The sequence below is a fragment of the Marmota monax genome, unplaced genomic scaffold, assembly GCF_021218885.2.
Source record: "Marmota monax isolate L192 unplaced genomic scaffold, Marmota_monax_Labrador192_F-V1.1 WCK01_AAM20220418_F8-fsc00066, whole genome shotgun sequence".
NCBI lineage: Eukaryota > Metazoa > Chordata > Mammalia > Rodentia > Sciuridae > Marmota > Marmota monax.
In genome coordinates, this window is record NW_026692805.1 from 4982291 (window position 1) to 5009529 (window position 27239).

General features: G+C 35.8%; 1 protein-coding gene across 3 annotated transcripts in view; it reads right to left on the reverse strand.

Moving 5' to 3' along the window:
- Arhgap12 (Rho GTPase activating protein 12) overlaps positions 1-27239 on the reverse strand; it is a 111612-nt gene that overhangs the window by 68446 nt on the left and 15927 nt on the right. For all 3 annotated transcript variants that reach the window (XM_046448313.2, XM_046448312.2, XM_046448311.2), the window contains exon 3: positions 26123-26884. In XM_046448313.2, the coding sequence (XP_046304269.1) occupies positions 26123-26800 (678 nt within the window). In that variant the 5' untranslated portion in view covers positions 26801-26884. The remainder of the gene's footprint in view (positions 1-26122; positions 26885-27239) is intronic.

Genomic DNA, 27239 nt, shown 5'->3' on the forward strand with positions numbered 1-27239 from the left:
AAGCAACAAAAGTACATCTATATATAATAGAAAGCATTTATATAGTACATTTTATGAACCAGGCACTGTTTTAAGAAGTTAGGTTAATTCATTTAATCTTCATTAAAACTGCATGAAATACGTACTACTATTTTTCCCATTTTACAGATGGGAAAATAATTTCAGAAAAGTCCAGTTATTTGTCCTAGATCAGATACTATAAAGTTATCAATCTGGACTTTGAACCCAGGCAACCTGGCTCCAGAATGTGTGCTTTCTGCCTCTCTTGTACTACTCCATCTCTATATGCTACTAAAACATTGAAAAATTTATTGAAACTCTAAATATACTATAAAGTTAAATATTTAATGTTTAGAAATGGTTAGCAGTTGTAAGTAATAAAAAGTAAACCATACCAAAACTCAAACCTTTGGAAGTTTTTCAAAGATTAGATTAGAAAAACAAGAAAAGAACTTAAGTTAGTAAATAAAATATTATTCCCATTTGAGCATGTTTATAATAATCAGAATGGAGTACTAAGAAGTCATACTCTCTAATGCCCAGATAGAAAAAAGTAACGGAAGGAATGGTCGTGAATGGCCATAGTCCCAGCTACCTGGGAGACTGAAGCAGGAAGATCACAAGTTTGAGGCCAGCCTTAGCAACCTAGTGAGAACCTGTGCTATGGTTTGGATGTGAGGTATTCCTCAAAAGCTCATGGATGAGATAATGTAAGAACATTCAGAGGTGGAATAATTGGGTGTGAGAGCCTTAACCAATCAGTTAATTAATCCATGATTGGATTAACTGAGTGATGGCTGAAGGCTGGTAGGGTGTGGCCAAATGAGGTGGGTCACTAGGGATATAACTTTCGGATATATATTTTGTATCTGGAGAGTGGAGTCTCTCTAATTTCTGATTATCATGTGAGCTACTTCCCCCATCAAACTTTTCTGCCATGATGCTCTGCCTTACCTCCAACCCCAAGGAATGGAGCCCGCTCTCTAAGGACCTCTGAAACTGAATCCCCAAATAAACTTTTCATCCTCTTCAATTGTTCTTGTCAGGCCTTTTAGTCACAAAAGCAAAAATAGTAAACAACCTGTTTCAAAATAAAAAATAAAAAGGGGTGAGGGCATAAAGCACCAATGGGCTCATCCTTACTACGAAAGGGAAAAAAAAAAGTAACAGATGTAATCCCTTTCCTTGAGAAGCTTTACAACTCAAATATGGAAGCAAGACACAAAAATGAGTATCAAGCTGGGCGCAGTGGTGCATAGTTGCAATCCAGTGGCTCAGGAGACTGAGGCAGGAGGACCTTGAGTTCAAAGCCAGCCTCAGCAAAAGTGAGGCACAAAGCAACTCAGCGAGGGTGTGTCTCTAAATAGAATACGAAATAGGGCTAAGGATGTGACCAAGTCAGTGGTGGAGTGCCCCTGAGTTCAATCCTTGGTACCTCCCTAAAAAACAGTGCATCATATCAATTTCCATAAGAATATTAAAACTGACAAAGGACGAATCATAAAATATAATATAAATGTGACACACAAAATCATGTTTAAAAAATAAAAACTTATGTAAAATAGTAATAAAGCGTAATATACTTTAACTGAAAAACAAGAATAATTGTCCTGGGCCCATGGGTACATTAGAAGCCCAAAACAGCATACAAACCACCAAACAAAAACAAAAATCAAACTAATCATTTCTACATGGAAACCATACATTTAAGACTTTTTTTTTCCTTTTTTTTTTTTTTTTTGACAATACTGGGATTGAACCCAAGGGCTTTCTACCACCGAGGCACATCCTTATCCCTTTTGTTTTGAGACAGGAACTCACCAAATTGCCAAGGCTGATCTCAAAACTGTGATCTTCCTGCCTCAGCCTCCTGAGCAGCTAGAATTACAGGAGTGTGCCACACCAGGCTTATTTTAAGACTTTTTGCTTACTTCCTTAGAATTTATAGGCTCTTCTGAAATAACTCAAATAGAAATCCAAAGTATTTCTTTCAATGTAATTCTTTTAGCAACAACAAAAATTACAAATAACAATATTATTAAACATTTGCTGAAGCATTTGATGTATTAATCTTATTAAATATTTCAAAACTCTAGAATTTAATCATGCCTCTTCACATGAGGAAATTGCTAAACCAAGATTAAAGCCAGATCTATTTGATTCCAAAGTCCAGTCTATTACTCATTACCCATATTGTTCCATAAATATCGTAAGTATCAGTAATCATTTCTTAAGGCTGTTTAAAAACTGCTTTAGTCCTGGGTGTGGTGGCACACACAATAATCCCAACAACTCAGGAAGCTGAGGCAGGAAGATCCCAAATCGAAGCCCAGCCTCAGCAACTTAGAAAGCCCCTGTCTCAAAATAAAAATGGTTGGGGAGCAGTGGATAAAAGGGAGATGGTTAGCTCATTGCTAAAATGTCCGTGGGGTTGGTCCCCAACACTGCAATAATAAGAACAACAGCTCTTGTTACCACAATTTTAGATTAGAAAGTTAGAAATCATAAAATTTATAAACCCATTACATCATCCCCCCTTTAAATATTACTGACATAAATGGCATTATTTGTATTTTTACAGATCTCTTTATTGCCTGGGTTCTCTGCTTCTACATTCAGTCTGTTGCAATAGGTGGTTTGAGTTGAAGTACATGAAGAAACAATAGCCTTATAATGATATGTAGATAGACAAAAAAGGTATTTTAATTGCCTTTTCATATAATTATGTTCATCTTCTCTGACTTGCCACCATACTTGACAGAAACTACCAAAATTGGTAGAAACTACCAAATTCTTCCAAAATTGGTAGTTTCTTCAAGATTAGTTGCAATGTGGAATCTAAAATCATAATTACTTTGGCACATTAAAATCCATGCTCTGGTCATTTCAGAAATATTCATTCACTGAATTATGCTTATCTTCCAAATGTTGAAACATTTCATTATAGAATATAAAGTATCAAAAACAAAACTGAAACAAAAAAACCCTTAATATCACCACTGCTCTCATCAGAAGTTTTCAAAATTGTATCTTTCATTCAAAAGTTTAAATTTTACTACTTGTAACAAAACCTGGTTGTTTTCTTTAAAGTGCTGTATTTATTTTGTTCTTTTTTTGAAAAAATGTTTATGTTCTAGTATGATTAACCAGTTTGTTCTGCTTTCAAGTAAAATTGGTGTTCTATGTAAAAACTGACTAGTCCAGCTCAAAGAAAAATGTCAAAATTATAATTTTTTAAAGACATTTTAAAAGGTGTAACTACTTCCCTTGTTAAACTAGGAACATAAGAGAGGTTTTTTTTGTTTTTTTTTTTTCAATTATTAAAAAAAAAAAAAAAAAGAAGAAGAAGAAGTAGTATCCCACCCTAACTTACAAAGCAGCTGTGAAGGAATCACATGTATAAATACCCATTCTGGCTCTTTTCCTTGCAGGGGTGGGGGCAACTGGGGGTTTAACACAGGGGCACGTTACCACTGCACTATGTCCCCAGCCCTTTTGTAGAAAGGTTCCGTAACATAAATTTCTCTGATTTATAAGCCTATTTTTATACTTCTTTAATGTATATCAGTTACATTTTTTCCAAAACTTCGAATTTATATGTCATATATACTAAGGCTTCAAAATAATTGTGATAAAATAATTTGTGTAGGGTTTAAACCATCTGTTTGGCATTTACTGAAGCAACTGCTAAAGATATTTTATGCATACAGATGAGATTTTTCTCAACAAAAATGCAAAAATGTTTCCACATCTGTTGTTTTTGTTGATATGACACCTAGATTAGCAAATTCTTCCATAAGATGAAAACATAGAATGTACACATTTTTAAATGACTCTTTTGAAGATTACACCATCTTTTCAACCATATTTTCTATTGCTAGTCTACACTTATATATACATGTGTTTGTGTATGAGTATACATACACATACATATATCCATATATATATAGTGAGAAATTGCTGATACTCTGAGTCAACTGACACTGTGACTTTAGTCCTTAAATATTACCTTAGGTATTTTTAAAATCACAGGTTTTATGCATGAATATTCCAGTCTATCAAAATGCAAAGGAAATTTACATGCAACTGGCTTTACATAGTAACAAGAATTCTGAGATATAAAGAGTATAATTCAATTCATACTCCAAAAGATAACTATATCCCAATGTATAGCAAATAACTGTGCTATATGAACACGTATTGTTTTTTCTTTTCTTGTTTTGGTGGGGTGGTGGATACCAGGGATTGAACCCAAGTTTGCTTAACTATTGAGCCACATCCCCAGCCCTTTTCATTTTTTATTTTGCGTCAGGTCTTACTAAGTTGCTTAGGGCTTCACTAAATTGCTGAGGCTGGCTATGAACTTGCAATACCCTCCTGCTTCAACTTCCCAAGGTGCTGAGATTATAGGCACGTGCAAACAGGTACTGTTTTTGCCTGCCTAGTATTCCCCATTTTCAGCACCACCAACACGTCTTCCTGCTATCCCCCCCAACTGATATGATTCCTAGTCACATTACTCTGCACATGTCATACCTTCTTTGTTAAGAAGACTGTCACAAAATACCATTCTGACAAATCTAATCAATCTATCTACCAGAATAAATGAACCAAAGATGATGAACACAACCCTTAAACCAAGAAGTCTCTGCAAAGGATTTTACATATAAATTTCAGGGCTTTCTGGAGGTATTTTACTGTGATTATAAAAACCTAGAGAATTCAGTGGCTATATATTAGAGTTCTTAAGACAGATCCAACAAAAGCAGAAAGGAAGGGAAGAAGGGAGGAATGGAAAAAGCAAGGGATAGAGAAGGGATGGGAAAGAGAAAGGGAGGGGAAGTAAGGTAAATTGATTTAATTTACATTTATTTTAAGGAATTGGCTCATGTGATTGTGAAAGCTTGGCAAATCCAAAATCTGCAGAGTAGTCTGGAGGATGAGATTAAGGGACAATGTGCCATTTGAATCCAAAGGTGGTCAGCCAGCAGAAATCCTCCATACTCAGAGGAGGTCAGTTTTTGTTCTATCAAAGCTTTCAACTAAATGGATGAGATCCACCCACATTAGGGAGGTTATTGTGTTTTACTCAAAACCCATTGATTTACATGTTAAATGTCATCCCAAAAACATCCAAAATAATGCTGCACCAACTTGTTTGGCTCAGCCAAATTGACATAAAATTAACCATCATCAAGCTCACCACTTGTCAACTGTAGATATCACACTAAGACTGTTTTTTTTTTTTTAAATGCATATTGCTTTCACTATATAGTCGATGATCTACATTATCTGTTGTCAAAAGATTGCTGACAACAGGTAGGATAGAATCCTTGGCATTAAGGACTTTGTAATCTAAAGAAAAACACACACAAACTCATTCAAAGAGAATATTATTTTGGTTTTCCTATTTTATTGAGCACATAGGACTCCTGAATAGCCTTGGGAAATCTATTCTTTGCCAGCTCCCTCCCTGGCCTTCATAGCAGTCGGTGTCAATGCCTGGACTGCTACAGAATTGGTATAATGTAAGAAGATGTAGAGACTCGAAAAATCAGAGTATGTGGCAAAAAAACCACTATTTTGCTGGGCACTTCTCTCTTATTTGGGGAATACCACCTTTTAAAAAACTGTTTCTCTTCAAGTTCCAACTATGAAGTTTGGATGAGATTCAATCATGCCCCTGGTCATAAGTGCAGGCATATCCAAATGCAAACCAAGCCAGATTGCTCCTTCAAGATTTCCTCAATTAGAGCTAAGAAAAGAAAAAAAAGATTCTCTAATAGAAAAGCTAAGTGTATGATCCTAGCAGATGTCAGCAACTTGTCTACATATACGTGGAAGACATATATTTGGAAGAATGACAAAACCATGGAGAGATGAAATGAGAGACTGAAAAGAATCATGGATAGGACCTATTTCTAATTACTCCATATGCCCAGATGAATAAACCTGTCCTTTAGTTTGGTTTCAGAAGCCAATAAATTCCCTATTGTCTAAGCCAATCATGATTGTGTTTCTAGAACTAATTAACAAACAGGGATTAGAGCAGCAAAAAAGTAAATATGGGCTGGGGATGTGGCTCAAACGGTAATGCGCTCGCCTGGCATGCGCGGGGCCCTGGGGTCAATCCTCAGCACCACATAAAAGTAAAATAAAGATGTTATATCCACCGAAAACTAAAAATAAATATTAAAAAATTCTCTCTCTCTTTAAAAAAAAAAATATAAGATAAAATAAAGCCAAACGCATTTAGGAAACATGAGGTAAGAGGGCAGAGTTTAAGAGAAAGGTAAAGAAGGAACCAACTTCTCTTAGAAAAGAAGGTGAGAGTCAAAGCAAGGATTTTGAAAAAGAGGTGAAAGAGAGGGGGACCATAAAAGGACTTCTATGTAGTGAAACTGTATGCATGAGTATACACAGAGGCATTCTCATGGACAATAATCTATGGCTTCCACTAGATGCTCATAAAGGTCACAACTGAATAATGTGAAGGTTAGGAACCTGACAGTCCAATCTATGCTAAAATAAAGACGTCTCCTCTTGTTCCAGAAGCTATTTAAAATAAAGTACTTTCTTACTAATATCAGCAGTTTCTGAGAAAAGACCCCTAGCCATTTTAACCCTAGGTTCTTTCTTTGGAAAGCAAGAAATATGCTAAAGGAAATAAGACCACTCAATCCAAAGTGTTTCAATTTCGCCTTTTAGATTGATGCAAACATAATTTCAAACTGATCCAGCTCCTCTCCCAAATTCTTTTACCTGATCATTTATGCCTAAATTTTCTTAAAGTTTTATAATTTTTAACCCATAATTACTTTGCCTAGAACACTCTAAGACAATCTGAGTTTCTAAATTTCTTGAAATTATAATAAAATATGGTGTAAATGTGCATTTTGTCAAAAAAAAATTTTATCAAATTCTAAGAGTCATGTGACCTTCTGAATACACAATCAAATAAAATCCAAGAATCATTTTTCTTTTTTGTTTTAGTTAAGTAGAAAATTTTGACAAGATGACGACCTTAGGAAGCAACAACAGAAAATGAAATCTCCCACATTATTCAGAGAAGGAAAATACAATAACAAGTAAGTTTAAAAACTTCACAATTTTGCCTAAATGTGGCTTGTCTTGCTAGTTACTTTAGGCATATGCTTAGATTATGCCTATATATGTTAGGCTGACTTAAAAACCCAAAACAGTCAAATTAAAAATAACAAAAAAAAGTGTTAGTTTTTTTACTCCCGGAGATTTTACTCATTAAAATATTATTGAAATAAGATTAAATTTTAATATAACCAACTCTTTACCATGCAGAGATGATGATCAATTTTGTGGATCATTAGAACCATTGTTCTTTCCTTCTTACTTCCCTTCGGTACTTCCTATGCTCAAATCAAAGGATAATAAAAAGAATGGAATGGAACTAAAATGCCATTCTATCCATATTCATACTAAAGTAACATCAAAGAATAATAAAAAGACTGATGATGAAAGTGTCAAGAACTAACAGCTATTTTATTATTCTATCTTCAGGTTTCACATTAAAACATTACCTGTACATAGGCAGGTATACATTAAGTATTCACTAGAATTCCATACATATCTTTTTTTACATTTTTCCCCCTCCTCTTTAGTTATTTAAAGTAAATGATTATCAGCTTTTCATTTGTATTCTAAAAATTAAGTCCACAGATACACACACAGTGGTTGTCATAAGTCAATTGTTTTTTGTTAGTTACTGGGATTGAACCCAGGGTACTTTATCAATGAGATACATTCCCCTCTTATTTTATTTTATTTTATTTTGAGACAGGGTTTTGCTGAGTTGCTGAGACTGACCTCTGCCTCAACCTCCTGAATGGCTGGGATTACAGGCTAGAGCCACCATGCCCAGCAAATAATTTTGTTTTTTTTACAGAACCAAGTACTAGATAATACTAGGTAATACACTCTGGGCATAGGGATTTAAAAACTCAGCATCTGGCAGTAATTTAGCTACACAGCTTTCTTAAACAAAGCCAGTGAACATTACCTCTATCGTTGCCTTAACTAATATTCTGCCAGCCACGAGATTCAGCTTTCTGAGTGATTTTACTAGTTTCTGTGTTATGAAGCATTTATTCATACACTACAACTTCTACTAAAAATTGTTAGAAAGCTCACCTTTGCACTTTAAGTGCAAGTAAAGGTGTTGCTTTCTTTTTGTAAAAAAAAAAAAAAAAAAAGATTAATAACTTTGAAAGTGTTTACAAATCTACTTAATTTTATCTTCTTGGATTAATGGGTCAAAAAAGCAGTTTAGTATTTTAAAAATATATGTAAAATAAAACAGTGAATTAAAAAAAACAAGCTGTGGGACCTAAAGAGCAGTGAGATCTTCAGACAGTTGTGCTTGGTCACTCTAAGACTACCAGTGTCTATTATCACTAAGCAGCAAACAGTACTAACATCATGTCAAGGTCACCTTTTATACCAGATTCACAGGTAGCTTCCCACAGGATTTCATCTAAACCTAGCAACAATATGGAGTTCATTTTCTAAAAGTAAGAAAACAGGGTCAGAGAGTGTCTTGCTCAAGGTCATATAGCAAAACAACATTAAATCCAAATCTAAAAAGTCACATCTCTCTTAAGTTCAATACCACATTGTCTGAAATAAAAATACACACATATATAAATGGAAAATAAACAACAGTACTACAAGGGCTCAAGAGACAATTCCAACCTATGAAGACACTGTGTTAGAATTCTAGATAAGACAACTAAACTTTAATCATATTCTAATAAAATTATGTTAAGTTTTCAGACAAATTCACTAAAATTTATTCAAACCATTATATAGCAGAAATACTACAGAAATGCTATAGAGCAGTACTAAAAGATTTGGAGCCCAGATCTAGATTCCTAACTTTGGAACTGTGCTAAGTAATAAAGGAGGAATAAAGAAGGATGTTTATCATGAGGCTGGGCAGGTGGCAACACAGCACTTCAAAAAGTTTTACAAAATCTAAGTAATGACTCCACTGGTTCCAAGAGCAAGAAAGGAGGGAACCTCGTAAAGATTTATGGCAATGAGTGAGGATTTGGATAGAGAGGACATTACTAAGCTTTAGATACACAAAGCCCATTTATACTTGGTTCTAGATTCAGCACAATCTAGGAGAAAAGAGATGTGGGAAAAGCTCAAACAAACTCTAAAACAAAAGGGACTTTATACTTTATCCTGAATTAACCAGAAAAGCCGGCTAATCTGAAAAAAATCACATCCCTCAAGCATTCTTTGGGCTGAAATTTGATTTGTACAATAGATTTTTTTCAGCATTTCTTGTAAAGAAACTGCACACACAGGATGATTCTACTTTGTATATATATGAATGTTTATATTTGTACCTAACACTTGTATGTGTAAACACAATAAGCATCTATATTAACAATACATACAATTTGAAAGATTAAAGGAAATATTTAAATGACTTAGATTAGAATCAAAGCATAATGGGAGTTCATAACTCACTTGAATCAAATGTATGAAAGATGATATGTCATGAGCTTTGTAATGTTTTGAACAACCAATAAAAAAAAAGAATCAAAGCATAAATCAAAGCATAAATCTGTAACAAATTAGAGAATTGGTTTTGTGAACCCATTATACTACGACAATGACACTTTAAAATGTTAGGTGGTGAGCTGTTCCATAAATAAAATTTTCCAGCCAAACACATTGGCGCATGCCTGTAATCCCAGTAACTTTGGAGGCTCAGGCAGGAGGACTGTAAGAGCAGCCTCAGCAACTTAGTGAGGCCCTAGGCAACTTAGTGAGACCTTATCTCAAAATAAAAAATAAAAAGAGCTGGTGATGTGGCTCAGTGTGTAAAGCACTTCTGGATTCAATTATCAATATCCCCCTTCCAAAATACTTTGACTAAACATTTCTTGATTTATGGTCATTATCATAAGCACTCATTACACTTTAAAAATAATATGATTCTAAACTTTATAGTGTTTGACTGCTCCTTCTCCTCCTCCTCCTCCTTCTTTTTTTTTTTTTGGCGGGGGGGGGGGGGGGGTACCAGGGATTGAACCCGGGGTGCTTAGCCACTGAACCACATCTCTAGCCCTTTTATATTTTAAGACAGGATCTTGCTAAATTGTTTAGGAGCTTGCTAAGTTTCTTGGGCTGGCTTTGAACTTGCAAGTCTCCTGCCTCAGCCTCCCAAGTTGCTGCGATAATAAAGGAAAACTACAGAGCACAATGGAAGTTTATGATAGGAGGTACCTCATAAAATCCAAGAGCCAATGAGCCTATTAATAAATAAATAATAAGAAGAAAAACAACTGCTATTAAATACTTACTAAACACTTCCAATTCCAGAGAGGAGGAGTAAGTTTACTTTTATCTATTTCTCCCACCAAGTTCAAGTAAAAACACTGGACTTAATATATGAAACAAATACAAGAATTCTCTGAAAGGTAGAGAGAAGGCAGATGGACTAGTGATCTCAGGACTCAATGGATAACATGAACCTGAGTTCTGTGAGTTTACTTTTTAAAAAATATTTTTTTAGTTGTCAATAGGCCTTTATCTTTTTATTTATTTATATGTCATGCCAAGAATTGAACCCAGGGCCTCACACATGCTAAGCAAGCGCTCTACTACTGAGCCACAACCCCAGCCCAAGTTTACTTTTTAACTTCATATCTCTTAGATTTGGAGAAGACGTCAGCAACCAAAAACACCAATAGAAATAGACACAAAAAACCTCCTAAAATCACTGTTCTACCTAGCAAAAGAATCAGAAGAGGGCAGCCTAAACAGAAAGAAAGCTTTTACCTATAACCACTCCATTTCAGGCAAATGCAATAGAAAAAACAAAGGCCTCAGTCACACCTCACCAACAATGGCTGAGTGGGCATCTATATTTTTACACTCATCATCCTATAACAAGATACCCCCATACCCCTACCAGTATGGTGTCAGAAGGAACCAGGAGAGTCATTGTCAGTGAGTTACAGAATATCTCCCCACACCCTAACCCAATCCTAACGCACAGAGGGAGCCTAGACTTCCCCAATTTGGCAGCAAAGCACAGCCCCTCGTCTCACTGGGATAGTGTTAAAGAAGCACTAATGATGAGTCATAACTTTTGTCACCAACACGCCCATGTCAAGGAAAGCCACATCATCGTTTAATGAGGCACTCAGCTCCTACCAGCCAGGAAGGGTTGAAGGAGACTTAGTAGAAGTTAAGACCACCTCCCTCATCCAACAGTAAAGAGAAAACTTGCCTCTCTGGTGTCAACCAACCTAGCAGCAACCAAGTTGTGTCTCCCTGCCCCCTCTCCAGGTTCCAGCTAGAACAGCTGCTAAACTATAAGGTTTAAATAGGATCTAGAGTTTTATAACATCATAAAAATGCACATGTTTCAATTGAAACAATTTTATTATAAACCGAAAACCTTGAATGAAAAAATAATCAATACATGCCAACTTCAAGATGATAGAGATGCTAAAATTAACACTTATGGTTTTGAAACAAATGAATAGAAAATAAGAAGTCAAAGAAAAATAATATAAAAAGAAACAAATGAAAACTATAGAACTGAAAAAGATATATTTAAAAATTCAAAAGGGCTGGGGATGTGACTCAGTGGTAGAGCAATTACCTTAGCATGTGTAAGGCCCTGGGTTCAAACCCCAGCACCACCAAAAAAAAAAAAAAAAAAAATTTAAAAACAAAAATTCAATGGGTGGGTTCAGGAGCAATGGCACATGCCTGTAATCCCAGCAACTCAGGAGGCTGAGGCAGGAGGATTGCAAGTTTGAGGCCAGCCTCACAACTTAGTGAGACCCTGTCTTAAATTAAGGGAGAGGGGACTGGAGATGTAGCTCAGTAGTAAAGAGCCTGTGGATTCATTCCCCAGTACCTCGACCCTCCTCCACCCCAAACAAAAACACCTCAATAGATAGGCTGGACATCAGAACAGAGTGAAGAGACAGATGAATTATTAATACAAAACATCCAGTCTCATCAATGGAGAGAAAACAGACTGAAAAGAAAAACGAGTTCCAGGTACCTTTGGGACTATAATCAATGATCTAACATTCATACCATCATTGTCCCAGAAGAAACAAAGAGGAAAAAGGCTGAGCAATTTTTGAAGAAATGTTGGAAACCTACCAAATTTGGTTAAACAAACAAACAAATAAATAAATAAATAAAACAGCTAGCTTACAGATTCGAAAGACTGAGCCAACCCTAAACAGGATAAAACACATAATCAACCTTCTGAAACCCAAAGTCAAGTATCTTGAAAGCAGTTAAAAGAGAAGTAAGACTTACTTGTAAGGGAATAACAGTTCAAACAACAGCTGATTTCTCCTCAGAAGCCAAAAGGAACTAGAATAGTACTTTAATATGCTGATGGTGGGGGGGGGGGGGCGGGGAACACAGCCACTCAGAATTCTATGTTCAGCAGAAAATATTCTTCATGAATAAAGGAGAAATTGAAATACTCTCACATGAAAGATAACAAAGACACAGTGTATACACTAAAAAAAAAATGGTCAAAGGATCCTAGTTTTTTTAAATAGAAGAAACAGAAGGAGGAAACCTGGAATATCAAGGAGGAGGAAAGAACACAGAAAACAAAAATACGTGTTTACAATAGACTTTCCATCTCCTCTTGAGCTTTCTAAATCATGTTTGATAGTGGAAAGGCAAAACTCAGGCCACTTTATGATGAGTTCTCTAATGTATGAAGGGTTAAGACAATTATAAATGCTGAAGAGTGAAAGGAAGTAGAGGGAGGTAACATCATTCTATAGTTCACTCCAACTGGCAAAATGATAGCAGCAGACTAGGTTATGCATATATCACTCTACTCCACACTATAAAGCTTACACAAACATTCAGAACAAGATCAATGATTCCAAATAGAAATTCTGAAAAATGTCCCAAAAGAAAACAGAAAAAACAAACAAGAAGTAAAACGGTAGACATATCGGTTGTTAAAAGTTCAACATTCTGAAAATGCTACTTAAAAACAAAGATTGCAGAATAGATTAAAAAGAAAAAAGCCAACAGTATTCTACAAAACATTTGTTTGAAATATGATAATATAGGTAGGATACAAGTAAAAATATTGAAAAATATATCATAAAAACATTACTGAAATAAAAAGGTAGCCATTTTATTCAGAGGTCAATCCTCCAAGAAAATATAATCTTAAATGTTTGTGTATCAAAATGACAGCTGAAAATATGTAAAGCAACAGTGGATAGAACTGATGACAGAAATACACTCAACAACAATTATATGTGGAGACAATTATACTTCAACACGACTCTTTCAACAAAGTGATAGAAAAAGCAGATGTAAAAAATTGGTAAGGGTATAAAACACCACAACAATATCGTCAACCAAAAGGGTCTCATCCAATATAGTTCACTGTACCCAACAAAAATATAATAAAGATGGGTGCTGCGGTGGTGCTCACCTGTAATCCTAGAAGCTTGGGAGGATGAGACAGGGGGATCGGGAGTTCAAAGCCTCAGCAACAGTGAGGCACGAAGCAACTCAGTGAGACCCTGTCTCTAAATTAAAAAATACAAAATAGGGCTGGGGATGTGGCTCAATGGTTGAGTGTCTCTGAGTTCAATCCCTGGTAAATGACCCCTTCCACAAATATAATGAATTTTTTTGTTGTTTAATAGTACTGGGAATTGAATCCAGAGGCATTTTACCACTAAGCTACTTCCCCAGTCCTTTTAACCTTTTTTTATTTTGAGACAAGGTCTCACTAAATTGGTGAGAGTCTCACTAAGTTGCCCAGACTGGCCTTGAATTTGCAATCTTCCTGCCTGAGCCTCCAGAGTCTCTGGGATTACAGATGAGCACCTTTGCACTCAGCATATATATTATTTTTAAGTGTCTATAGAACATATACTAAGATAAAGTATGTCCTAAACAATTCTCAAAAATTTAAAATTTTAAAATCATAATTGTTCTCCAACCATGGAATCAAATTATAAACCAATAACACAGAGATAAAATTTCTAAATTCATTTCAAATGATAATGTAAGTAGGATAAAGTAAAAATGCAGAGAAAGATATCATGAAAACATTATTCAAAAAAAAAGGTAGGAATATCTATAAACTAAAAAAGACATTTCAGAAAATTCCATGAGTAAAAAAAGGAAGTCCTGAGTGGAATTTAAAAATACACTGAATTTAAGGGAAGGAAGGGGAAGGGAGGGGGAATGGGGGTAGGAAAGATGGTGGAATGAGATGGACATCATTACCCTAAGTACATGTATGAAGACAGAAATGGTGTGACTCTACTTTGTGTACAATCAGAGACATGAAAAATTGTGCTCTATAAGTGTACTATGAATTGAAATGCATTCTGCTGTCATGTATAACAAATTAGAATAAATAAATAATTTTTAAAATACACTGAATTTAAATAATAATTTAAATAATTTAAATTTAAATAATAATTTTAAAAATACACTGAATTTGAGTTGGGCACAGTAGCACATGCCTGTAATCCCAGGTGCTTGGGAGGCTAAGGAAGGAGGATTGCTCATTTGAGGCCAGACTGGGCAACTTATCAGGACCCTGTCTTAATAAAAAATTAAGGGCTGGGTATGTAGCTCAGATGGCAGGATGCCCCTGGGTTCAATCCCCAGTACCACAAACTATATAAACAAACATACACCCCAAATTCAATAAAAACAAAGTTAAAGCATATTGGACTTTTGCCAAGAGTGAAATTTATAGCACTTAAGTGCTCACTTTAGAAAATGTAGAGTTTCAAAAAAAAAGTGGGGTGGGGTTTCCAATCATCTAAGCTACCACAAGAACCAAGTGGGGTAAAAAAACCAATACTACAACTAAAGAGAAGGAAACATAACAATGAATAGAAATCAATGAAACCAACACAGAAAATTTAAGAAAATCAATGAAAACACACTTGGCTATTTGAAAATATTCATAAAACTGACAAACTTCTAGCAACACTGACAAAGAAAAGTGAGAGAAAAAATATAAATTACTAATATGGGGAAGGAAATAGAGAATATCAACATAAACACTGTACCCACGGAAAGAAAAAGAATACTACCAGTAATTCTACCTACATAAATTTGATGACTTCAATGACATATACCAATACCTTAAAACCAAAATGTCATAATTCCCATAATATGAACTAGATTGTTTGAACAGTCCAATAACTATCGAAGAAAGCAAACTGGTGATATAAAAACTTCTCGAAAGGAGCTGAGGGCTGGCATACCTGTAAACCCAGCAACTTAGGAGGCTGAGGCAGGAGGATTCCAAGTTCCAGGTCAGACTCAAGAGCTTTAGTGAGGCCCTAAGCAACCTAGCAAGACCCCATCTCAAAATAAAAGTAAAAAGGGCTAGCTAGAGAGGTAGCTGAGTGGTAAAGTGTCTCTGGTTTCAATCCCCAGTTCCAAAAAAAGGGAAAGGGTTGAAGTATAGCCCAGTGAAGAGTGCTTACAGCATGAGTACCTGGGTTAAATCCCCAATACAGAAAAAAATAAATAAAACTTTCAAATAGAAATCCCCATGCCCAGAAGGTTTCATGGAAAAAATACTATCAAAAGTTTAAAGAATAATTATCACTAATTCTACACATTTTCTCATACAAAACAGAAGATAAAGACCCCCCACGCCCCCCCCCCATCAGGGATTGAACCCAGGGTGCTTAACCACTTAGTCACATCCCCAACTCTTTTTATTTTGAGACAGAATCTTGCTAAGTTGTTTAGGGTCTTAATTTGCTGAGGTTAGCTTGGAACTTGTGATCATCATTGTGTACCATCATGCCTGGTATCCCCATTCATTTTGTGAAGCTAGTATCCTGTTGATATTCTCACTGATCAACAACAAATGAAGTACAAAAAAAACAAAGCAAACCAACATCTCTTCTAAATACAAATGCAAAAAAAAAAAAAAAGAAAAAGAAAAAGAAAAAGAAAATGGAATTCATTAACACATTTTAAAAAATGACCAAATTAGGTCATTATTGTGACATGATGTTGACTGTTCTAGCAAATGCAATAAAGAAAAAAAGAAATACAAAGGCATACATACTAAAAAGAAAGAAACAATGCTATCCCTATTTGCAGACAACATTATGGTCTACATGGAAAATAATCAAGAATTAAAATTAAAACAAAAAACAACTCTCCTGAAATCAATAAGCTGAGTTAGGCAAGGTAAGAGGATACAAAATAAGAACCAACTGCAGAACTTCCAATTTTAGTTCTGACATGCAGAAAACTTGGAAATCATCAACTGACATTCTAACATGAAGACAAAGGCTAAACAAATGATTTCCGTGGACCCATTAGACAACCAAGGTCTCATGGCAAACCATTACCACAAATATTGAAAATGGGGCAAATTCAGTCTCTGAGGAGATTTACCTAACTAAAGCAGAAACTACTGGAGCTAACTAGAAGGAACACTTAAATAGTAATTTTGATGAATTCTGGAGGCTGAATAGAGACTAGGGTAAGAATAACTAACTTATGGGAACCATCTTGAGAGGGACCCTACATTTTCTGGGTTTTATTTCTAAAATACACCTGATTTAAAGAGCCAAGAAAGCTACTCCCATAGCTCTGATGAGAAAGAGAAAAAGTAACCAAGTGAGAAAACTTCAAGTAGGTCTCACAACAAAGACCTACTTTCCACACTATAAGATCTTACCAAAAGCCTTATCCAGCCTGGAGAAAGGGCATTTCCCAGACTGCAGTCCTCTCTAGCCTTCCCTTCTCACAAGGTGGAAAGGAGGAGGGAAGAAGCACTTGTGAAGTTCATAGTCCAAAGACACACTAAAAGACCTGAAATACAATCACAGATACAGAACACTATCCCCTCCCCAACACTTTCTTACCATCACACCAACAGGGCTTTAGGGTAACAATACTCAATAACAGGGGAAAGATCTCTAAGAAACAGATATATAAGAAGGAAGGAGCTCTTTGAGAAGCCCCCAAGACAAACACAGTTACTTTAGGAATTTAAAGCCTCTGGTATCTGCAACTACAGCAAACTAAACATAATCCAATCTTTAGCCAGATTAACCTGATGTCTACATGAGAGGTATATTTAATTCAATTCCTATTTACTTGATACAGCACATCTGGCTTTCCACCACAATTATTAGGCATGCCAAAATGTAGGAAAATACTCAAAGAAACAAAGCAAGCATCAGAATCAAACTGGATACAGAAAAGATACTGGAATTATCAGATAGAGAATTTCAAATAACTATTATTAACAGGTTAAGGTATAAAGGGAAAAGGGGACAATATACAAAATAAACGAGGAATTTAAGCAGAGAAAATTTTTTTAAAGTTTCATGAATCAAAACGACATGCCAGGAATTAAAACACTATAACAAAAACAGAAAATTTATTTGATGATATAAGCAGTAGACTGGACATGGCGGAGAAAGAATCAGTGAAATGATTATATGCCGATACAAACGTTCCAAACTGAAAGCAGGATAAATGTCCCCTGAAACTATACATACACATCAGCATATAATACTTTAACTACTAAAGCAAAATCAAAGATCAAAGAAAATTCTTAAAGAAGGAATGAGGATGAGAATTTCAAGGAACTTCTCATCAGAAACCATGCAAAAAAATGGAGTGAAGTAATGTAAAGTGTTGAAAGAAAAAAATTGCCAACTAGAATTTTATATTTTAAAAATGATGCATCCAATGAAGTAGAAATGTTTTCTTGGGACAAACAAAACTGAGAGAATTCAGTGCTACCAGATCAGACCTTCACTGCAAGAAATGTTAATATTGTTGAGACTGAGGTTACAGCTTATGGGTAGAATGCTTGCCTAACACGCAAAAAACCCTGGGTTCAGTCACTGCAAACGTAAAAATTTAAAAACTGCTATGGTGGCATTACTCCCCAAATTGATCTACATACTTAAAATAATACCTAACACAATTCCAGCTGGTTTCTTTGTAGAAATTGACAAGCTAATTCTAAAATTTATATAGAATTCAAAAGACCTAGAATAAATAAAAATACTCTTGAAAAAAAATAAAACTGAGCCAGGCACAGTGGCACATGCTAGTAATCCCAGAGGTTCAGGAGGCTGAGTCGGGAGAATTGCGAGTTCCAAGCCAGTCTCAGCAACTTAGCAAGGCACTAAGCAACTCGGTGAGACCCTGTTTCTAAATAAAATACAAAAAAAGGGCTGGGCATATGCCTCAGTGGTAAAGCACCCCTGGGTATTGAACATGACTTGTGAGTGTGTGTGTGTGTGTGTGTCTCTCTCTCTCTCTCACACACACACACACACAAATCGACAGTATTAAAAAATAAAAATAAAAACCAGTCCATTAAAAACTGAGCAAGCCAGGCAGGAGGATTGCAAGTTCAAAGCCAGCCTCAGCAAAGCAAGGGGTTAAACAACTCAATGAGGGTGTGTCTCTAAATACAATACAAAATAGGGCTGGGGATGTGGCTCAGTGGTTGAGTGCCCCTGAGTTCAACCCCTGGTACCAAAAAAACCTGGGCAAAAATGAAGAAACACTTCACCAAGAAAATCGATAGCAAAATAGCATATAAAAAGATGCTTTAAAATCATTTCTCATTAGGGAATTTGAATTAAAACATAAAGACACTACACATCTATCAAAAAAACTGCCAATATTAAAAGCTGGTAAAGATATGGAGTAATAAATATTCTCCATCACTGCTAATGGAAATACAAAATAATAAAGTCACTTTGCAAGACAGGTTTGCAGTTTCTTAGAAAGTTAAATATAGTTGTCCCATAATGTCTAGGAATCATGCTTATAGGTGATCTATCACGCTTATAGTTTAAAAATTTACATCCATGCAAAAGCCTACATATACAGGGTGCAATGACATACACCTGTAATCCCAGTTACTCGGGAGGCTAAGGCAGCAGAATTGCAAGTTTGAAGCCTAAGTGAGAGCCTATCTCAAAATAAAAAATAAAAGGAGTAAGGATGCAGCTCAGTGGTAAAGTACCTATGGGTTCAATCCTCAGTATTTCTGCGAGAGCACACACACACACACACACACACACACAGAAAAAAACACAAATCAATTTTTATGCCACTCCTATTCATAAATGACAAAAGAAGGGTGATCCTGAAAATTAAAAACAAAAAGAACTACACATAAGCATTACGTTCAACTGAATAAAGTTGTATCTCATTGGAGTACAATTAACAGTTCTGATATGTATAGTGGGAGAGTGCTCTCAGAGAGTATTCCTTTTTTGCCTCTTCTAGCTTCTGCTGGCTGCTAGCATTCCTTAGCTTATGGCCACATTACTCTTATCTTCACAGTGAATATCTTCAAATATCTCTCTGCTGCATCTTCATATCACTTTTTCTGTGTGTGCGATGCCTCTACCTCTTATAAAGACATTAGTGACTACATCCAAGTACCCAGAATAATCTCTTCATCTTAAGATCCTTCACTTAAAGACATCTGCAAAGACCTCTTTTCATATGAGGTAACATTGATGGGTTCCAAGGAATAGGATCTGATATTTGGGGTGATATAATTCAGCCTACTACAATTGCTAAAACAACTATGAAAAGGAATAGTAGTAGAAATCAGCATTCCCAATTTCAAGACTTATTACATAACTATAGTAATTAAGGCTATACAATATTATCTCACTTCATAACCTCCTTCATCAGTGTTTTTATCTTTAGATCAGCCTATTTGTCTTAGTCCTTTTTTCAATAATTATTATCATTATAAAGAACAGGGAAGAATGAAGCCGAACCATATGAACCAAAAAACAGATTCACACAAATATGCCCACTTGATGTTTTTTTCAGGGGGGAAGTAGGGGGTGTTTATGGGGCACTTTATTGAACCCACAGGTGCTTTACCACCAAGCTACACCCCCCAGTTCTCAGGATTTTGGCGACAGCATCTCACTAAATTGCCCAGGCTGGCCATGGGACCTGAAATCCTACTGCCTCAGTTTCCTGAGTCACTTACAAGCATGCACCACCAGGCCTGACAGCCCACTTGATTTTTGACAAAAACATAAAAACAACTTGTTGAAGGAAAGACTTTTTTCAACAACTGCTACTGTAATAACTAGATATCCATAAGTCAAAATAAAAGGACTAGGATCTGAGTCTCAAATCTCATGCAAAAAATAAAATCTGAATAGAGTTTATTGAACTATAAACTTTTAAGGGAACAAAACATAGAAGGAAACAAGATTCAGAATTCAGGGCTTCTGTGATAGTTGATTTTGTGTCAATTTGGAGGGGCCACAGGGACCATATATTTGGTTAAATGTTATTCTGGATGTTTCTCTGTCGGTATTTTAGAAAAGATTAACATTTTCAAAGGGGTTTTTTAGTAAAGCAAGTTGACCCCCATAATGTGGGCAGACCTCATCCAATGATAAAGGAACAAATAGAACAAAACACCTCCTCAATGCAAAGGGAAGCAATGCCAATAGATGGCCTTTGGAATTTAAGTGCAATATCAGTTCTTCCCTGGGTCCCAGACTGCCGATCCACTTCACAGATTCTGAACTTGTAAGCCAACATACTTACATGAAACAAATGCTTCAATTCATCACTCTCTCCCACCATATGTAAATACATATATGAATATGTATACAAGACATTCCATTGGTTCTGCTTCTCTAGAGAAGCCTGAACCAGCTATGCAAGGAGTTCTTAGACTTGAACTGAAAGCATAACTCATAAAAGGAAAAATTAATAAATTGGAATTCATCAAAATAAAAAACTTCTGCTCTGCAAAAGACCCCACTAAAAGGATGAAAAGACAAACTATACGCTGGGAGAAAATATCTGCAAATAATTTATCTGATAAATGACTTGTATACAGGCCACATAAAGAGCTAAAAACTCCACAGCAAAAAAGCAAACAATCCAATTAGAAAATTGACAAAAGTCATGTAAATCCTTTCAATAAAGAGGATACATTATTTATGGAAAATACACACACATAAAAAGATTTCTGAGGCTAAGGGGCTCAATAGTAGAGCACATGCTTGGCAGGCATAAAACTTTGAACTCAATGTCCAGCACCAATTTAAAAAAACACAAAGTCCCATATCAATAGCCATTAAGGAAATGTAAATTAAAATAACAATGAGATATTACTACATGCCCATAAGAATGGGTTACCAGAAAAAAAGGAAAAGAAAAGAAAAAGTGACATTGTCAAATACTGGTGAGCACAGAGACAAACTAGATCACTGCTGCTGAGATATAACATGGTACAGCCACTCTGAAAAACAGTTTGGCTGGTTCCTAAAAAACTAAACATATAAACTGGACATAGAAGTGCACACCTTTAGCAACCTGGGAGGCTCACAAGTTTGAGGCTAGCCTCAGCAACTTAGCAAGACCCTGCCTCAAAATAAAAAATAAAAGGGGCTGGGAATGTAGTTCTATGGTTGAGTACCCTGGGTTCAACCCCCAGTACCAAAAAATTAAAAAATACATAAAAATAAAAATTATTAAACATGAAACAACTATACAACTATAATCACCAGCATTTATCCCAGAGAAATAGTTATCTTCACACACCAACCTATACAAAAATGTTTAGAACAGTTTTTTTAATGAAGCTAAAAACTAGAAGAAAAAAAAAAAACCTAAATGTTCTTAAATGGGTAAATGGTTAAACAAACAATAATATATCCATATCTCAGAAGACTACTCAGCAATAAAAAGAATGAATATTGATAGACACACAAACCTGAATCAATCTCTAGAGAATTACAATGAATAACAAAGCCAAGTTCCAAAGGCTAAATAATGTATGATTCCATTTTTTGAAATGACGGAAGTATAGAAATGGTGAATAAATTAGTAGTAGCCAGGGTAAGAAAAGATGAGTTGGGCTGGGGAGGCTGTGGTAGGAGGATCACAAGTTCAAAGCCAGCCTCAGGAACTCAGTGAGATCTTGTCTCAAAATTTAAAAAAAGTAAATAAAAAAGTCTGGGGATGTGACTCAGTGGTTAAGTGCCCTGGGCTCAATCCCTGGTACCACACACACACACACACACACACACAAAAAAAAAAAAAAAAAAAAAAAAAAAAAAAGAAGAAGAAAGAAAACATGAGTTGGGGGTAAGATGGGTGTGGTTGTAAAAGAGTAATATAAGAAATACTTGTGGATATTAAAAATTCAACATATTAACTAAACCAATGTTATTATTCCCATTGTGATACTTCAGTACAGTTTCCAAGTGTTACTACTAGAGGTAACTGAATATAGGGTATATGGGATCTCAGTATTATTTCTTACAACTGCTTATGAATCTGCAATTATCTCAAAATGAGTAGCTTAATTTAGGAAGATTAATCATTAGTGATTGACAGAAATTCAAAAAATGAAAATCTCCTAGCAGGAACACAGTGGTTAGGGTTTGAATATTGATTGACTGGAAAAGGTATTGAGGTTGATTACACAGTGTATTTACATAAGTAAAAAATTCATCAAGTCATACATTTAAGATTAGTTCAATTTACACACTTGAGTATATGCAATACCTCAAAACTTTTAAAACTGCCACTTGACTATTAATATTGTTAACTGTGATAATGGTATTATACATAACTTGTTTACACTATCTGTACAATTATCAATAGTGAAATCATGACCACGGGTAGCAAAAGCAGTTTCTGTGGCATGGTGGAGCCAGAAGCCACACTACAAACAGTATGGAATAAGTGGGAAATATGGACATGAAGAGAAGCAAATACATAACTATTTCCAAAAAAAGGAAAAAGGTAATACAATGATGCTCAGCAGAAGGTAGAGCTGAAGAAGGGCTTTTTACTAAGATGGGAAATATGAAAGCAAATTTAAATACTGAGGACTGGGGTTGTGGCTCAGTGGTAGAGCCTTGCCTAGCACGTGGGAGGCGCTGGTTTCAATCCTCAGCACCGTATATAAATAAATAAATAAATAAAATAAAGGTATTGTCCAACTACAACAAAAAAAAAAATTTTTTTTTTTTTAATTTAAATACTAACAGAAAAGGCTTCACAAACTGAGTCTAGAGCTGTATGGGTATAATACTATGAAAAGTGCATAGAGAAAATATTCAGATATTGTCCTTTTGATAGGGTGAAAGATGATTGCTGATACAGGTGTACTTAGAGATACGAAGGTGAAAATCATAAAAATAATGACAACATGCCAGGCAGAGGGGTACAAGCCTATAATCTCAGTGACTCTGGAGGCTGAGGCAGGAGGAGTTCAAAGCCAACCTCAGCAACTTAGTGAGGCCCTAAGTAACTTAGCAAGACCCTTTTTAAAAATAAAAATAAAAAGGCTTGGGGATGGAGCTCGGTGGTTATGTGACCCTGAGTTCAATCCCTGGTACCAAAAAGATAAGGAAGGGAGGGAGGGGAGGGAGGGGACGGAGGGGAGGGAGGGAAGGACAAGAGGGGAGAGGAAGGAAGGAAGGGAGGGAGGGAGGGAGGAAGGAAGGAAGGAAGGAAGGAAGGAAGGAAGGAAGGAGAGAGACAGCTATACTCAAAATGGCAGCTATATTTTATCGGATACTTACTGTGATAGACAATTCTTAAAGTGACCTCCAATGATCATTGAATCCTGTTATTCATATTTCTGTGAGTCTCCCCCAACAGAGAAGGAGGCTAAACTACGTAATCAATAGGATATGACAGCAAGATTTCTAAGATGAAGACATAAGAAAAGCACAGCTTCTCCTTGATTGTTTCCTCTGGGTAAAGCCAGTCACAACACTCAAGCAGCTATAAAGAGGCATAACTAGAACCACTGGATTGAATCATCTTCAGAAGCAGCTCCCCAAGCCCTGTCAGGCCTGTATAATACTAGAGCAACTCCAGGAGAGACCCCAAGCCTTCGCATCCACCCAGCTACGTTGCCGATTTACTGATCCACAGAAATCGAGAGATAATAAAATTTATTAAGCATCAACAGATACCTAATGTATTTACTATGTACTCAACAACTCTGTGATCCCCATTTTAAGATGAAGTTAATTGCCACATGGAGGTTAAGTAACTTTTCCTCACATATGGGAGACCCTGAATTTCACACCTACCACCACAAAGAAAAATAATAGTAATTTTTCCTGATTATCACATGGCTGGCAAGTGATATGGAACCAGATTCAAATTTAAGGCCAAAACTATTAACTACTATGCAAAATGTGCTCACCAAAGTTGAAGGAGTTCTGATACCAAGGCTTTTGTTTTTTGCTGTAAAGTAGAAGGCAAAGTTATCAGTAAGAGCACAGGAAAAAGCAAATGAATCAATGAAATTAAGAAAATGGAAAAGGTTTAAACCAGCTGTCTCAGAGTTAGGAAGAAAGTTGTCAGAGAAATCTGGTAGTACACTTCCAAACAGTACTGCGGCTAAGTAGAAGTTGGGACCATGAACCTCCAGTGCAGTGAACTTAAGATGACCACAATGAAGAGAACACAGGATTGCTCATGCACGTAAATACAATGGGTGAAATATGCTGATAGCTGGTTGGAAAAGAAAACATGCATCTCCCAAAGCCCACTAGCTTGATAAGGAGCTAGCATAGAAAAACGTCATGAAACTCTATATATTCTATGTCAGAGTGTCACATGAAGATTGAAAGAAAGTCTACTGAGACCCACAATGATAAACTGATCTCAAACACCTGAAGTTTTTCTAGAGAACGTTCTCTTTTCCTATTTCATTCAAAAATATTACAAGAAAAGTTACAACCTACAAAATGAATGTACTACCATGACAATGAGACCACAACTAAGCAACCTTCTAATCATACACTGACTTAGCTTGATGAATACCCTACAACTGAGCTTCATCCCCAAACTTAATAATTTTTAAATTTACTTAAAATTAGACTTTCCTAAATGCACCCAAGTTTTAATTTCACCCATATTTGGGGGGCAGGGAGGTAGTGTTGCAGACTGAACCCAGAGGTAACTTTACCACTGAAGAACATCCCAGACCTTTTTATTTTTTTAAATTTTGAGATAAGGCCTTGCTAAGTTGCTTAAACTGGCCTCCAACCTGTGATCTTCTTGCTTCAAACTCCCAAGTAGCTGGGAATTACAGGTGTGTGCCACTGCTCCCAGGGCTTTGTACATGCTGAGCAAGCATTCTGCCACTAAGCCACATGGCCAGTCACATTGATATGCTTTTAAAATGGCTTTACTTCACATGAGAAATAAACTGGCATACACCTGGTGGCAAAACAAAATTAGGTAAGGGGGGAAAAAATCAACCCTGAAATCAACACATAAAATTTTTTGTCGGCTTAAGTTCCATGCAGTCAAGAGCAGATATTTAGATACTTAAGTCACAAAAGTATATGAGTGGAAGTAAAGGTTCCTTCACTCTACATTTTTTGGTATTTAAGGTTAGTAAACAAGTTTCAATGAGCAATAGTTAGTGGTTAATACTCCAGTGACATCTTCTCATGTATCTATTATTGTCTGAGATTTATTAGAAACAAGTCAAAATGAGCAGAGAAAGAAAACAGTAAAACTTTTTCTATTAAAAGAAACATCAAGCAAGGTGTGGTGGCACACACCTGACAGCCCAGCTATGTGGAAGCTAAGGCAGGAGGATCACAAGTTCAAGGCCAGTCTGCATAACTGAATAAGACCTTTTCTCAAAATAGAAAAACAAAAAGCCAGAATGTAGATCAGTGGCAGAGCACTTTCACAGAATGTGTGAAGTCCTGGGTTTGATCTCCAGATACAAGAAAAAGGTAAAAAGAAATATCATCACTGCCTAAAATAAGTAAATCCCTTCTGCCTTAGGCAATAAAGAGAAAAAAATAACTTTCCCAAATTTAAAGTAGTTCTAGTCCTGAAAGGCAAAGAATTATGAAAACCATAAGGTGACAGAAATATTTTCTAACTCTTTATATCAAGACAGAATCCACATATTCTGAAAATATAAAGCAAAACAAAAAAGTCCTAAAGCTTATACAAAGACTTTAAATTTAAAAAACCCACAAAATTAATTTTTAATTAAAGTGGGACATGTGTTTCACCATTCTATTCTAAATCTTACCCTTATTTGTTCAGTGGAGCTGCTGCTAAGCTCATCTCCAGATTCAGAATCTTGATGGATTCTTTCCGAGCCTTCTCCTGCTGAATCACAAGACTGTTCCTGGGAGAAGCTAGTTTTCTCAATGTCCAAGAACTCTGGACCAGGAAAGTGACCAAATAAGCGCGTCCTGTTCTGGCTACAAACTTTAGGAGAATGTGAGTCACTGTTAAACTTTCCATTATTATGGGTCAGGTCCAGGCTTAGATTGACAGTTGGACCTGGATTATAATTGGGTCCAAAATTCTGATTGGCATCACGAATAAGACCTGTTCCTTGAACAGACGACGATGGCTTCCCAAAACTTGAAAGCTCAGGCAATTTGTTCACATTTTCTGTCGATCTCTGAAGATGTAGACTCTGCATCATTTTCATAGAATTATTTGGCAGTCCAACTGCCTGCTTAATAGGAGGCATTAGAGCTTTGCGGGTGACCTCCTTAACATATTGGGCTGGCACATAAAAGGCTTTGGAATTCTCATCTGGTTTAACTTGCCACCAGTCATCATTGGTCTTTTTCACCAAGATGTACCGCTCCCCTTGTTTTATCACAATCTTTCTGTCCTTGGCTTCATATTCATAATCATATTCCACTTCAATATACACTTGTCCTGGAACCATCTTCCCACTTCTGTCAGCCATTTTTATTCAATATTATTCACCTCTCAAAAAGGATGGCATGCCACATCATGGCTTTAGGACTTGCTGCATTAATATAGTATGTTACTTAAATGGAAGAAGAGAACAAAGAAAAAATTTAATGTAATCTGGATTTGCTATCTGTTCACAAACATCACATAATACAGGCCAATTGAAAGAACATTACCTTCCAATCTCAAACCCCAGAAAAGAAACAATACATAATATGTATTATCCTACAATTTTAAAAATACTTTCATTTTAATTATAATCTAAGTTTTTCAGTAATTCATGACCCAAACTAAAACTAATGACTGGAACAGGGAACATACTAATCAGTCCAACACAACACTATCAAAAGTAAGAGTTGGAAAGTACTTTCCTAATTTGCGTGGCTACTTCAAACCTTTCGCTTTCCTAGAAAGGCTCACTAATAATAATA